Source organism: Drosophila tropicalis, unplaced genomic scaffold (assembly GCF_018151085.1).
Source record: "Drosophila tropicalis isolate 14030-0801.00 unplaced genomic scaffold, ASM1815108v1 contig_413, whole genome shotgun sequence".
Taxonomy (NCBI): Eukaryota; Metazoa; Arthropoda; class Insecta; order Diptera; family Drosophilidae; genus Drosophila; species Drosophila tropicalis.
The window spans coordinates 738,446-754,493 of record NW_027172877.1 but is presented as its reverse complement, the minus strand read 5'-3'; the positions used below and the strand labels follow the sequence as shown (position 1 = coordinate 754,493).

The following is a 16,048-nucleotide window of genomic DNA, read 5'->3' as shown; positions in this document are numbered from 1 at the left end:
CCGGCTTGGCCCCCCCCATTCTTGTCATTCTCTTTCGCTATACGCTTTTTGGACTGGCATGAAATTTATGTGCAACGAACAACAAATTTTCACTTATTGCAAGCAACAGAGCAGAGAAGAGAATGGGATAGCCAGATAGCTGGAGAGAAAGAGAAAGAAGAATGCAATAGTATATGTTGGGGCCAACTGTACTTGCAGCTTGGCCAGGGGCAGAGAGAGAGAGAGATAGAACTTGTGTTGTTTGTGTCCCGTTAGAGCTGCTGGTTGGTGCTGCTTCGTGACAAGAGCCCGCGAGAATGCTATAAATTTTGTATTTAATTTTCAATTCGTTTTACTTTTATTTGGCCAAGTTCCAAGCTACTTGAGAGACCATTTCCGTTTAGGCATGGAGCGGCACGGCGGAGGGGGGAAGGGGCGACCGAAGGGTGAGGGCATTCTTAATGGTGCACGTCCAATTTGATTACAACTGTCATCTGTTTGTGCAGAATGAAGGAGCAGGAGCTCCTCCTGCAAAAGCACTGCGCGGTAAGGAAAATAACAACTAAAATTCCGCCACCGCCTAATGAAGTAATTTCAATTAGGGCAACATAACGAGAGAAACCCGAAAGGAGTAAAAAACCTTGGCACTTCTGTTCGGTTTCTTTCTATATGTATTTTCCCATTCCATCTAACTCCATCCCAAAAGAAATTGAACGTTTTTTTGGCGACCTTTGCGGTGTGTTTTTCGAGGGCGTAAAGCAAAAGAATGCAGAGCGCCATGAAAATTTACGCCATTTTCTTAATTTGCGTACATTGACCCAAATCAAATGACTGACAGGTGGCATTTAGTCGCGGCTTCGTTTTAATGTTTTATCTACGCACCAGCTAAATTATGTTAATTTTTTGCGTACCATTTAAGTCTTTGCCACAAGTTCAAAAATATTGCCAATGTTTTATCTGGGTAATGCGATGAAAGGTCACACATTAAATTTGCAAAATTTAGTTATCCTCGAAATCAAAATAACTTACACAAAGTGGACCATCTATAACTATTAGAAAGTTAGGTCAAATCGACTAAAAAGTTGTCTAAAGACATATTTCGATTTCGTGGTTCAATAAACTAATGTAATAAAAGTCATCCTTATACGACTCCAATTACCGCTCTGTGGCTAAGCAAAACCAAGAGCATTACTTGGTTAACGGTTTAGAAATAGCCAAAAACTATTCCTTCATGTCATAAGAACTTATATCAAAATTCTTCATATATGTAGTTTGATAAATGTTTATAACCTTTAAAAAAGTTAAGGTAAGGGGTCGGGAAAACGAAAACATCTTCGATCTAAAGTTATTTAAAGATTCAAATGTAACATTTAATATCGATTTACTAGGTCGCCCTTAAAGTTAGAATTTAAAAAAAAAAAGATGTTTCAGAAATCTTTAGTTGTGTGTGTGTTCTCTTAATTACATGCGAGATCCATTGAATTATTTCTTAATAATTGTTAACAATTTCAAGTTAAAGGATTCAAAAAGAGTGTAGAATCTATCTACATTTTTCCTTAGAGACCTGAAATTTATTTCAAACTAAAGTTCTAACCCTCTAAGAGACTCTTCTTTGTCATCATCTAGCTGCATCCTACCCAATGACATTCAACAAAATTTCATAAATTTGATGTAAACAATGCTTATATACATTTTAAATATCTTAGTCAAACCATTTCAGACTATAGATACATACAAACATATATGTATGGGTTAAAAAAAGCGAACAAAACGCTGTTAGCTTCATTAAAGGCGGATAAGTGACTAAGTCCAAAAGATCGACTATAGAAATGATGAGCAGACAGATACAGAGAACGGAGCAAGTGAAATAGAGAAATCCAGAGAGAGAGAGAGAGAGAGAGAGAGAGAGAGAGAGAGAAAAAAAAAAAAAGAGAGTTGGACGACAAAGTTTACATGAAAGATTTAAGCAGCTTAGCGAGTCAAAGACTCAGAGGAACGAGCAACAAAATTCTAGTCGGTCCCCGGTTCTCTGTCGAGGTAAAAGTTTTGTGTCTAGAGCTGGCTTAAAAACGTTTCCTTCGACTTGTTCTTTTTCGGGGGTAAAAGTACTTGAGAACATATTTGCTATCAGTTGGCGTCCAGTTGCTAGTGTCTGTCTATTTGTCTGACTGTTTGTTTGTTTGTCTGTTTGTCTGTTTGCTACACTTTCGGCAAGTTTTTGCCAGCCAATTTTTCTGTCCTGGCTATAATTTGGTGTGGTTGGCAGCGCTGCCAAGTGTTGCATCCTGTGTTTCCTGTTGATAGTCATTGGCGTGTAAATTTCTCATCCTCTGACTCACCCGCTGTCTCTTTCCTATTTCTATTTTCTTTGCTTCTGTTTAACAAAGTCAAACAATTTCATGCAATTAAAAGCGTTTTTCATTAAAAATGCAAATTTTCAAAATGCAAAACGAACTCGAGTCACGTCACACACATACTCGTACATGAAATGGGGTAAAAGGGAAGCATCCACTTGAGTTTCCCTTCCCCGCCACCCCTCACTCTCCTTAAGTTGAGTGTATTTGAGTTGTTCTCAGTAAGTGGGCGAAGCGGAGTGAACCGGAGAGCTGATGGAGGGAGGTCTCAGGTACTTAACTTGATGTCACCAAACAAAAGCATTTTGTTTCAACATGGTACAGAGAGGTTAGAGGTTTATGCATTGCTGGAGCCTGCTTAAAAGCCGCTTGTCTTGTAAACAATCATAAAAAATCATAATAAAATGCCATAAAAGTTAAAAATGTGTCGGTGTTGGGAGTCGCCATACACCCATATACAGCTCCATCTCCTCCACATTCTCCTCCTCCAGCTTGAGCTTTGCATTCAACTCGTCTCATTGTCTGGTGCAATTCCCCTTCCTGCTGCTGCTTCTCTAGAATCTCTGCACTCTGGCCTGCCATTGTCATGCTTGTGTGTTCCTAATGTATCCTCTGAAGACTTTGTTACATTTGACAATTTGAAACGAATTCTCGTTCCTTTTTTTCTCTTTCGTTTTGGTGGACAGTTGATAGGAGATTTTATGTTGCAGGTTGCATTGTTAGGATGGGAATTCCATATTTATTATACCATACACCCATAGGGTGAAATGGTATATTAAAGTCGCCAAAATGTATGTAACAGGCAGAAGGAAGCTTCTCCGACCCTATAAAGTATATATATTCTTGATCAGGATGAATAGCCGAGTCGATCTAGCCATGTCCGTCTGTCCGTCCGTCCGTCCGTCCGTCCGTCCGTCCGTCCGTCCGTCCGTCCGTCCGTCCGTCCGTCCGTCCGTATGAACACGCAGATCTCGGAGACTATAAGAGCTAGAGCCACCAAATTTGGTATGTATACTCGTGTAGTATGCACATGTTCAGAGTTAATTGGAATTTCGGCCACGCCCACTTACGCCCACAGGAATCACATAAAACTGTTTTTCTTAAAAAGTATAACAGCTAGACACATCAAATTTGGTTTATATACTCGTTTAGTTGGCGCGCAGAAACTAATTGTTTAAACTTTTTGCCACGCCCCCTTCCGCCCCCGGAATTTACATAAAACTGATTTTCTTAAAAACTATGACAGCTACCGACATCAAATTTGGTATGCAGACTAGTTTAATAGACGCGCAGAAACTGGCTATTTAAAAATTTTGCCACGCCCACTTCCGCCCCCGCAAATCAAACAAAACTGATTTTATCAAAAACAAACAAAGCTAAAGTCACCAAATTTAGTATGTATACTGGCTTAGTATTCGCGCAGAGTATATATATTTTCATATTTTGCCACGCCCACTTCCGCCTCCATAATTAAGAAAAAACCGATTTTCTCCTGTAGTTTTTTGACTATCGCATTCAAATTCGGCAGACTAATTAATCTTATCTATTTCTACAAAACTACCAAATTTTATTGAAATCGGACTAGAAACATGCAAAATATGCGTATGAACGTATTTTACTACGCGGTCCACAAGGCCAGAATTGGCCGTTGGCTAGTAGCGGCGCTAGAGTGCTCGTGTGTTCGTAGAGTGAGCGAGATAGCACATACTATGAAACATGTAAAAACAATTTAATAGACATACATACATATGTACATTTGGTTTTCGAAATTTAAAAAAATTTGTTTCACCTGGTGTATGGTATACCCGAGTCGACGAGTCGACTTACTTGCTTCATTTTATGTATAACTGTTTGATGCTCTTTACATTTCAGCAATGCTTTTTTATATTCTAGGTTTTTCCATATTTTCCTTAATTATTTACCAATTGCTCGACCTCCGTGGGTCCTTTCTGTGTCTGTTTAAACTTTAAGACTTTATCGATAACTACAGTAACTGCAAATCCACTTTCTTGGTCTTTCTTTCTTTCTTTCTACTTCTTTCCTTCATCTCTTTGGCCTTTCGCACTCCTTTTGTCATTTTCTATTAGCTATTAAGATGGCTTGGAAGTTTTTTTCACCAAACATTTTTAGCTTGTTTGTAAAGTGGCTTATAAACTCATTGACAACACTCTCTCAAGCCAGCTCTTCACCTTGACTTTGCTTGCTCGGCTGCTGTGTTTAAGCTTTGCTTGCCATTTAGCTTAAGTACAAAAGCAGTCGAAGTTCCCCACGTTGGGCGCCAACTCTTAGGCGCTTATTATTAGTGTGGACGTGTGTGTGTGTGGGTGTTTGGGTGTGTGTTTACCTTTTGAACTTCCTTTCTGACTTACGCTTCATTGACAAGCGTTTAGCGTAAAAGTTTTTCACGAAAAACGTCCAAAGTGAAACGCATTCTGAATTTAATTTTCAACTTGTCTGACATTTCTAGTAATTGAAAGCACAGACATTGACACTTGACACAACGAAACGACCGGACGGACCGGGGTCGGGTGACTGGGGAATGTAGGGAATAAAGAGAATGACGCTGCGTATGGCGCATTACTAATACGCAGTGTGTGACAACCACAAGAGACAATTTGGCAGCTGCCAAAAGGGGTTTTCGGCAGCCATAGGCAGACCGAGGCAGGCTGGCAGGCGGCAAACCGGAAAGTCAGTCAGATGCCTTTGCCAGTGCAGTTAAACATTTTGCAGTGTCAGGAACACGCACGCACACACACACAAAAAAAAAATGGCTAGAGATGTGGTCGTGAGCGAAACAGCAATTCTAAATTCAACAAATCTACGAAAATAGGTCTACAAATGTATCCACAGCAAAGAAATTCAAAAAGTACAAGTTATCGAAATGCAAATATAAGATAGAAAAATTAATTATTGATAGATCAAAGGCGAGCAAGCAAGTACAAATTTTTATCGATAATCTTTTGTTATAGAAATCGATATAAATATATGCAAATTTAAAGGATAAACTGATTCCAGGATAACCTTTCCCGAAGACCATATCATTTTGAAAGATTAAATTCTTGAATTTTTAATTTTAGAGTTTGATAACTGAGAAATACCACAAAACGACGAGTGGTTAAAAACGAAATTTGTGAGTCGTGTACCCACATAGAGCATCTCGTTGTGTCTTCACGCGTTCATCTTTAAATAGAGAAAAATCTAAAGGCATTTTTACACACATTCACACACAAACACAGAGGCAATGTAAGGGTCGATCTAGGAAAAACCAAAAATCGAGAGGGCATGGTAGAGGTGGTGTATGAGGAGGATTGTTCGTACGTTGGTTGGCTCGTTGCTCGAGTGGCCGCAGGGCAATTGGATATAATTTCTAATTACACGCTTGGACGGACTTTTTACTGTCAGCTTAGTTTACTGATGTCTCTATATTTTGTTCAGCTGGAACTGTGTTTCCCCTCCTTGAATGCTGTTGCTGCGGCTCTTGTTGCTGTGTGTGTTCTATGTAATTTGTTGAATGTACAAGTGTAATTTGGCATTTTGATTTTTAATTGTTTGGCCATACAGGACAAATAATTTGCCACAAACAACAAGTGTAATTGTTGTGAAATTTGCATATTTTACTTTTAGATTTAAGGGGGAAAAAATTGCATAGACTTCAGTTTCTCCACTTTAGCACTTGAACACGCGCCAGCGCCCAAAATTATGCAACAGATTCTGAGCCATCAACGGCAGTCAGTTTATTTTTGTGCAATTACAAAATGCAACAGCAAAAAACATCAGAAAAGAGTGTCACAGAAACAAAAAATCAACACAAAAAATGGAAAGCCGAGTGAGACTGAGTGAGATAGAGAGACTCAGAAAAGAATCGCGTACATCGTAGTCGCTGCTGTCGTTGTTCCAGCAGCAGCAGCTTCAACTGTGCTGTCAACTGTCAGAGACAACATTTTTCCCATGCAAGTGGCATGAGGCGTTTCTTCTGTTGTTGCTGTTTCACGCCATTATATTGCAATATGATTATTATGCGAATGCAAAAGTGTTGACGTTGTCACGTTTTGTTGCATGTCAAGTAGGTAGGAAGCAACACAACAACAACAACAACAAAAGAAAATAAAAACCGAAAGGAAAAACCAGAAGAGCAGGCACCAACATCTGAAAGTGATAAGTGAGTCGTACGCTAATTAGTTGCACTTGAGTACAAAAAGCAGAAGCGCAAATCATAATAGTTTTTTTCTCACTTCTGAAAAATTGAAAGAAGAAAAGAAATTCTTTAATTTTAAATCCAAGCTGCTTCTAGAATAATATTATTACCTTAAGAGCCTTGCAGGACACCAAGTTATTCAATGGAACCAAAACCACCTCAGCTCGACCTTTTGTGTAATACAAGTAATGTGTTATTTCTCAGTAGGACACTATTTTGAAAACAATGTCCTTTTTTGTGTTTCTTTTTATAAAGCCGAGATCGATCACCACGTTGGGCGCCAAAAACCAAGATGAACCACCTCAGCAAGACATTTTTTATTCCCCTTTTAAATACATTTAATAAGTTCTTCATCGTTTTTGGAAGCCAAAAACACAAAATTGCTACACATGTCTTCTGTCTTCGTCTATTTCTAATCTAACCATGTGACTGATAAGTCATGACAACAGCAGCCAGCACCAGCATCAATTTATCTATTGTTCAGCATAAAAAAAAAAATGAAAACAGAGAAAAAGTTGAGAGTTTTTGAAGTGGTCAGGCGGGAGTATTTTGAAGGCTGACCCTCATCAAGAACGATTTAAGAGAGAGCCACAACGACAGAGATAGATAGATATAAAAGCAAAGAGAGAGAGAGAAAGATTGGTAGAAAGCGGATGAAATAGACAAAAAGTTTTTCGTTCTACTTTTTGGCAAATGTGCAAATAACAAATGATTTTGGATTTGCCATCACCCACTTGTAAATAAAAGTGGCCTTTCATACCACAGCCCACACTTGTATGCTCTCGCTTACTTTGTGTGTAATTTTGTATGTGTGTGTGTGTGTCTGTGGCACCAGCATCATGTTTGTTTGCCTTTGTTTTTTGCTCCTGTCATGGCCGTTGTATGTCCTTTGGCTAAATCAAACGTAAGCCACAATTAAAACATAAAACTATGAAGCGATTTTTTTTTTTTTTTGGGGTTATGTGTGTGTGCTTTACACATCAAACAAGGTTTTTTTTGTTTTTGGTCCGGTCTGGGCTCTTTATGTCCGTCATCTTCAGTGCACACAAAAGTAGCTCGGGGCTATAATTAGCTTAAATTAGTTGCGTCGGCGTGGGTGCATTTGGCAGGTGGTTTACGGTTTCACTTCACTCCACATCGCCACGTCTGTGGCGGGGCGTCTTTAAAGGCTTTTCATCCAGATATAGAAAGAGTGGACGTTGACGATGTCTTGTCATAAATCCGCGTGCCACTAGCCACTGAGACTGTCAGTAATTAGCGCACTGAACGCCAGTACTTCAGTACTTTCCTCCATCTACTTTAATTCTGTCTCTCTCTCTTGCTTCTCCAGCTAACGAGTCATTTTGTAAGAAAGCCAGACGGCAAAACTGTTGAGGTGCATCGGGAGGGGTTCGCGGGGGAGAAAGCAAAAAGGATTGAGTTGAGAGGCGCCTGCAATTAGTGAGCAGCAATGCTTTTCTCTCTCGCTCCTCAGTCGCTGACGACGAGCACATTTAGTGGCTGGCAACATGACACCGTTTCAGAGGATGCCGTTCTCGTGCAACTGAGTGACTGACGGACTGACACACTGAAGGACAGACTCACTGATACATTCTCGAAAGGCACTCCTTGTGCACGTTCTAGAACAACAACAACAACGGCAACTACAATAACCAACACAAGCCTCCACTTGACTAGCCAAAACCAATTGGTTGCTGCTGCTGCTGCTCCAGAGTGCACTTGGTCGCTGCTGTCGCCTGCTCCTCTGCCAGCCGTTTGCATGTCAGAAGTCATCACCTTTATCGCTCCGAAACCGAAAGGACAGAGTCAGACGAACCATGAGCCTGCCATTTAGAGCTGTGGCAATATTATGACTGCAGCTGGGAACCTTCAGATATCCTCCAGTTTGCCAACACAACTAGCATCTTGGCAAACGGTCTTTTCTTGGAGTATATTGTAATTCATAATCCTACGATTTAGTTGGCATAAGACGCAACGCCTTATTTCCTCTGCTCGGTTGTGGTTTGGCAACCGGCTTAAGTGGTATCGTCTCCCATTCTCATGCTTATCCTCATGCCCATTCTCTCAACATCGACTTTGGCTTACAAATTTTGACACAGATTGTGTTTGTCCCTGGTATTTTAAGACGTTTTAAGTATTAAATAAACTCAAACTGGTTTTAATTATGTGGAAAGACAACAAATATTTACTTGACTGAAATAATCACTTGGAAATTTGCAATATTTCCAAGCCTCAAAAATGTCCTTGCCCTTGAAATGAATAACCATTTTGATTTTCAATAGGTTTTGTTTCTGTTCAATTTATTTTATACTTCTCCATTTCATGTATTATGTATGCTTCATTGTGTTTTGGTTTCTTTTCCTTTTTGTTTGTTATATTTTTACAATTCGCTTAAAACAAAAATAATATGTATTACAAATGTACTTTTATAGACAATAATAATGTACAAATCAAAACAGAACAAAACAATCAATTAAAGAAGCCACACCACACATTGATTAGGCATAAGTCAATATATGTATATTTATATATCTATATGTATATATATATATTTGGTTTCATTAATTTGGATCGTATTTACAATAATATACATTAATAGTTCTTGTTAAGCTTATTACAGGAGGAGTAGGTACAGTCCCGGCCACCTACCCACAATTTGGATATATTTTAATTATTGTTCTCTCCGCTTCCATTTGGTTTAAATTTTTTATTGGTCGCTGAATTTTGTTTGTTTTTTGTTTGGAGGTGCGGGTTGGGATTAATATTTATTTACAGGCTGATCTAGTTGTTGATATACAATATATGTATCGAAGTCCTTCGTATAAATTCTGTAGAGTTATCTAACGGTTTATTATAAAAATAACTTTCTTTAGGTTAGAGTTAGCTAAACATTCGTGACACCCAATTTGGCTAGATTGCCTAACGTGATGGCATCTCCTGGTTGCAGTCGAAGGGCTGCCTTGTAGCTGGCTGCCGCATGATGTGTCCGTCCCAACAGATGTAGAATTGCGCCCAGATTCGTATGGGCATGAGCATCATCAGGACGCAACGCCACAGCCTACAAACATAAGGGAATTTGTTAAACGAGATATCAGATTAACATCGATTCGAGTACTCACCTTTCTATACCAAAACTCTGCATCAACTTTACGTTCAATCAGCCTCAATGCGGTGGCAGCAGCCACTACTAAGGCATAATCCTTGGGCGCCAATTCGGCAGCTCGTCGATGATAGACAGCGGACTCGTGATGACGCGATTGCAGTGACAGAAACTCGGCTAAAATGAAAAGGAATTTGATTTAAATACGAAACGAAGAGATAATCATGACACTTACCATAGTGATGGTAAACGCTGGCCTGCTCTGGAGCCAATTTCAAGGCTCGTTTAAACCACATTTCCGCCTCCGAAGCGCGACTGCTCTGTAAAGGTTACAAAAGAGGAAACATTTAGTTTTTTCGGCATAGTCGCCTAAGTTTACTGCTTCTTACATTTCTGGCTAAAGTTATGCCATAGGACAAATGGGCTGCCACCTGATTGGGTTGCAGTTCTAAGGCCTTACGATGATGCAGTTCAGCTTCATCCCACTGCTGTAGGCGACCAAAGACATCGCCAATGCGTTGAAATAGAATTTCCCGTTGCTGTTGGTAGATGGGCAGCGAGGAGAGGGCCTCGCGATAGACAGCCAAAGCACGTTGGAGCTTGCCCTGCTCTACATAGAGTGAACCCAATTGTAGATAGGCGGAACTACGAGCCTGATCGTGGGCCAAACGATCGCGGACCTTAGATCCGTCCAAATTTGAGCCCAGTTGAAGAATTTCAATGGCCTCTTGCCTTTTACCCAAGGCAATGAATGATATGCCCAGATTTAGATAGGCCACTAATGAAGATAAAAGTATAAAAGAGAGAGAGGGGTTAAGGTCATCAAAGCAATCAAAAGGTAAAGGATTCTCTTACCCGCCAAATTCGGTCGGAACTGTATGGCACGCTGAAAGCACTCTACGGCTGACTCATAGTCCTGTTGATTCTGATGCAAAATGCCCCTGGAAAAAGTTGAAAAGTAAAAGTGCTGACATTAATAGACGCTTCTCTTCTTTGCGAATATAGATGAACTTGTCCCACTGCTTCAAACTAATTAGAGCGGCACGATGGAGCTACAAACTTGCTAGAGTCTCCACTTGAATTTATGTAATTAGTTTGCTGTCGCTATTCTCAAAAGCCAACAGCACTTATACAGCGCCTGCGAATGACGTAAAGCGTGGAAAGGTTCACGGGGGAGCGAAAGGAAGCAAGTAAAATTATACAGCTTACTGATTTTTGGATTATCTTTCAGTGCTCCTCCCCATCCTGGACGTCCTCAAACGATAGGGCCCTAAGCACCATTGCTACTGATTACTTGATCATCGTAAATAATTCACAAGAAATGCAGGAAATGCTCGTGATGTTACTGCGGTTCAGGTTTAACAACATTGATTTTCGATTACCCCCTTCTTGGAAAACTGTGACCTGCTTTCAAGTAACACCAAGCTGGTAGGAAGGGCTAGGCCAAAAACTTCATGCACTAATCTGACGTTGACAGACGGAGCAGAGTGAATGGTATAGAAAGAAAAAGGAAAAAATGGGCTAAAGCTATGAGCAAAAAAAAAGCTTGCTAAAATGACGCACTGAATATTCAAAGCGCAACTCCGCGTGTTTTTTGCTTTTGCAGTGTTTTGTGCTGGCACTTTTTCTGTTTTATTCTTTGGCCCGTTATGTTGTTGTCTCGTCGCGTCTCGTTCCGTTGCATTCCGAAGGAACAGACAACAGAGTTTGTCAGGACGTTGACAGACGTCGACTACAACTACAACTGGTAGAGTGTGAAAGCTAAGGACTTTTGTGTTGAGCATTTGTGCTGTGCTCTATGGAAAGTATGCAGCACGAAATGCGCATACTTTTGCAGCACGCAAATGGGCATAAAGATGGGGGGAAACAAAAAACTAAAGCCGAGACAAGAGATGAACAAAATGGGCTTCATTTGATGGCTTGTTCGGCATTGTATTACCAGTTTCATAACTGAGATGCAATGCTGAATTATATGTGAGTGCGTTAAATGCGCAACGACAAAGCAAAATTGTATAGGACGAGTAAGTACTTACAGATTGAAATGTACATCCGCCATATTGGGTCTATACTTGATGGCCTCCTGAAGCACATGTTTGGCCTCTTCGTAGCGAGCTTGCGAGCTTAGCACGCTGCCCAGATTGCCTAGCGCTGCAATAGATAACACGAGAACAAAACATTATAATTAGCTTAATTCGGCATTTGATCCCTTGATCTGAGCCTTACCCTTTGGCGGATTGATGGCAATTGCACTCCTGTACAGACTCTCCTCGTCTCTCCAATCAGCATTGCGGCGAATTGTTCTTAAACTCATCGCTCCAAGGAGCAGACTAAAGCCTAAGAGTAAAGCACAACGTGTCCTCGTGCCACTTAGCTGAGAGCAAGCTAGCAGTTTGGAGATTCCGTAGCCCACAAGCAGGCAGAAACCTACACTGGGCAGGTACAGTAAACGCTCGGCGACCACAAAGCCCACGTAAAAGAAGAGATTTGAAGCGGGCAGAAAGGGTAACGCCAAGAAGGCAAATGACATCAGCAAAATACATGAATGTCGTTTCATCGGCGACATTCCATCCAAAATATACGACGGTGAAATGACTGTGCTCGAAGTGCTATATAGTAGGGAACTGCACGTGGAACTGGAACTAGAAGTTGAACTTGAACTGGAACTGGAGGTGCTGTTGCTACAGCTACTACTACTTCGAGAACCCCGAAACACGGAAGACGGCACTAGGTGAGGTGGTGTTTGGGTGCTTGATGGTGACCCCGACGACGTCGTGTAGACAAAGTTACTGTTGTTATTGTTGCAATCGTTGCAGGCAATCGGCGATTTGGTAAATGGAAGCGCATCTTGATGATGTTGCTGCTGCTGATGATGATGATTAAAGGTGGCCTCAAAGGCATGGTACTTGTTACTGTTGCTGTTGGTCAGTCGCTTACGCTTTGAGCGTGACTTCCGACTAACCTTCTGTATGTGATATTGGGCATAAGACGATCCACTAGCACCAACTCCAGCTGCTCCCTGGTTTTGTGTTTCCCCCTGGTTTAACAAGCGGCGACAACTGCGCCACGCCACGCTTCCCAACAGAGAATAGAAACATGCGGATTGCACATTCCTACGATCCCATAATGTTACAACACGTGGCAAGGCATCCATGCCCCAATCAAAGCTCAATGTTTGCGGTTGAAGCATTAGCTTCAAATTAAATACCGGCAAATAGAGAAATGTTAACCACCGCGTCCAGGCGGAAGCAGTGCGTGCAATAGGATTATCAGCACTGGAGAATGCTGTTTGTGGTCCTGGTACAATAACCATACGATAATAAGCAGTAGCCACAAGTACGCCAAACACAATGAACAGAGAACGCAGCCGTTGCTAATAATGGAAAGCGCATAGAGTATAAAAAAATTTACAATTAGTAAAAACCAGAGGAATACCAACGAAAAAAACATCTTTTGGCAATGCTTTACTTACCTTATCCAATTGTCCACTTGTTAAGCCTCTCATCACATCGATGAGACCACACACCACCAATGCTGTTATGGCCGTCTCTTTGCAGAGCAAGGCTAACAGGGCCAAAACCAAGGTGGCGCCCAATGCCAACCATTGACGTGGATCTGCCGATTCTCGCCAACGCATATGCCTCAAATAGCTGAGATATGTCAGAAGGTAGCACACACATGCTGCTACATCAGCTCGACCCACAACACCAGCCACCGCTTCGGTGTGAATGGGATGGACTGCGAATAGGGCTCCGGCTGCCAGAATAGCCCACACCGAGGCCAGTAGAGTGCGAGCCACTCGCACCACCAGAGCCGTGGCTATGCAATGCAACAGATTGTTAACCAAATGAAATCCCCAAGGGGCAAAACCACCGCCCAGAAAATAATTGAGGCGAAAGCTAAGCACACACAATGGACGCCAGGAACCATGGGAACCACTGTCTGTCAATGGTGTACCCCAGAAATCATTGACAAAGCTTCGCTGCCATGGTGCTCCACCTGAGACATCCGCATTTGAAAGAATGGCGCGTCTGCAAGGATAAGAAAATATATAATAATTTGAGTTTTTCCCTTATTGAAATAGGTAATAATATTTTATATTCCACTTTTATTGATTTCGCATCCCATGCGAGGGCTTAATTTAACTATTTTTAAAATTGGCTCCCAACGTGGGGCTAAGCGTGTATACATTTGCAGCCATGTAGCGGCATCATTACGACATCTGACTATAGAACGATCGAAGTGCTGGCATATTTGTGAGAAAAACAAAGCAAAGTCGTATGCGATGGATGCTATGCCTCGACAATGTCACTGATGGCATCATCAAGCCTTAGCTCTCTCTGGCTCGAGCTTCACCGTCACCATCAGCACGCATTGCAGCGCAGTCAACGGCAACTACATACAACGACTACGACAACATCATCGGCTACATCCTGCTGTTGGCTTTTTTCTCAAACAACACACACACACACACATACATAGAAACACACATTCTTTTGGTCTTTGGATCCCCATTCTAGCGCACCTTTTGCACGCACGGCAGGCGGACTTTTGTAGGATTTTGGCTTGGTGTTCGTGACAACGACAGCTGCCTCGTGGTAACAGCATCAGCTTCTATATCATGGCCAATACCGATGATGCCTCTCTATGACTCTCTCGCTCTCACACACACACTTTCACTTACTCTTTCGCTCTTTCTACCATCTGTGGTTCGCATAAACAAATGCCACTCTAATGCCGCATCAAGTCACTGCGAGCGCCGCCTTGGTCTGAGCCCCCCACTCCGCCAGACCCAGTATGCGTAAGTGTGTGTTTGGCTTGAAATTCGATTTTAAGCACAACTAGAAATGTCTTTGAAGTTTTTTCCTATCGCAACTTTAATAAATTTCACCTTAAGCTTAAACATTACATTATTTTTTCTTCTTACCTGTCATCGTAAACGAAGCCGGCATTAAGTGTATTCAAATAGAGAACGAAAGCCAAGCTGCAGCAAAAGAGACATGTGTAGTCCATACTAAAAAGAAAAAGACACAAAATAATATCGATTAAAGGATGCACAATATATTTATAAACCAGCTTAAAATATACATATATTTTGCAGAATCAGAGTGAGAACTAATTGTTTAACGCAAAGATTATAAGTATAAAGGTCTGTACTAAACTTTTACTTCTTTCTTTAGAGAGACCCAAAATGGGTTAGACCACCAACTTTCTAACGAATTATAATATCAGAATTTCTATTAAAAAACTTTAGAAAAGAATCCTCCACCAGTTAAGGAAGCAGTTTCCTTGGCTACAGCATCTTCCGAGAAGGATCAGCCAAACATCTTCATAGTTTATAGCTTGTGGTTTGAATCATCCAAGTCCCTTTAGCTAAAATTCTGCGTAAGATTTGTCTATGACAGGACATTTATTTGTAGAGCTTTAAATTTAATTTAAAATGTCTGTTATTGTAATTCATCTGGTTAGATGATGGGCCCAGCCCTGTTTTTGGCTAGAGTTTTTTCCGTTGTCTTTTTGTTTGTGTTTTGTTTTGTGAGATGCCAGAGGACAAGTCACTGTTAGTTGGGCAATAGCCAGTCAGACAGTTAGCCGACTCTTTCCCTTCGCTTATTCTCTCTTTTTCTATCTCTCTCTCTCTCTCTCTCTCTCTCTCATGAAGAAGGGAAATGTGCAGGTAGATTGCATTCATGACTTCCTCTTTTCCTCCATAGCATTGTTGTCATTTCTGTTGATGATGTTGCTGCTGCTGCCTGTTGTAGCCATTACACATAATGAGAAGCAGAGCAGAGCACACGAGGACATACCAAGACAGGACTCTATGTAAAGAGTGGCTGTTGCTGTTGCTGCTCCTGCTGCCATTGTCAACATGTGAAACAATAAAGGCTATCAACAAGGCTCCGGAGTGTATCTTGTTGTTCTTAAAGTACGCCAACGCCAACCATCACCATCACCGGCACATTAACCCATTCTCATTGTATGTGTGTGTGTGTGTGTGTATGGTCATCCACATCCCTTTTGGGATGTTTTGCAGATTTTTGTCTCTACATTTGCGGTTAATTATTTTTTCGGTTGCCTCAACTAAGCTTCCGTTTTCCCGAGAGAATTGCATGTAAAAATCAATGAGATGAAATGGAATGGAATTGTTGGGGAATGGAGCGAAATGTGTTCTCAAAGAGCTCTGTGTGTGTGTGTGTGTATGTATATGTTGGGGGGGCTCATTCGGCTGCGTATGTGTGTGTGGGTTGCTTCTCTCTTTGGATTTGTGTCTCCCCTCATTTTTGTGCCGTTTTTGCTTGTAATAAGCAGTGAGGCTTAGTCCTGCCTGGGGACTTAGTGAATGACCCGGCATAGTTTTGTCGAGGCCCCAGAAGCGGCTTATGAGCAAATTAGCAGCATTCAATATAAACAACACTCATAGCC

General features: G+C 41.3%; 1 protein-coding gene across 1 annotated transcript in view; it reads right to left on the bottom strand.

Annotated features, from left to right (window-relative positions):
* Window positions 1-8,811: 8,811 nt before the first annotated feature.
* The window catches only part of Tmtc2 (Transmembrane O-mannosyltransferase targeting cadherins 2), a 42,975-nt gene continuing 35,738 nt past the window's right edge, over window positions 8,812-16,048 (bottom strand). The window contains exons 3-11 of the mRNA XM_068285636.1: window positions 14,553-14,639; window positions 13,098-13,656; window positions 11,852-12,998; window positions 11,662-11,776; window positions 10,484-10,569; window positions 10,018-10,406; window positions 9,864-9,948; window positions 9,648-9,805; window positions 8,812-9,586 (exon numbers count right to left, since the gene is read on the bottom strand). Coding sequence (XP_068141737.1) covers window positions 9,413-9,586; window positions 9,648-9,805; window positions 9,864-9,948; window positions 10,018-10,406; window positions 10,484-10,569; window positions 11,662-11,776; window positions 11,852-12,998; window positions 13,098-13,656; window positions 14,553-14,639 — 2,800 coding nt within the window. The 3' untranslated portion in view covers window positions 8,812-9,412. The remainder of the gene's footprint in view (window positions 9,587-9,647; window positions 9,806-9,863; window positions 9,949-10,017; window positions 10,407-10,483; window positions 10,570-11,661; window positions 11,777-11,851; window positions 12,999-13,097; window positions 13,657-14,552; window positions 14,640-16,048) is intronic.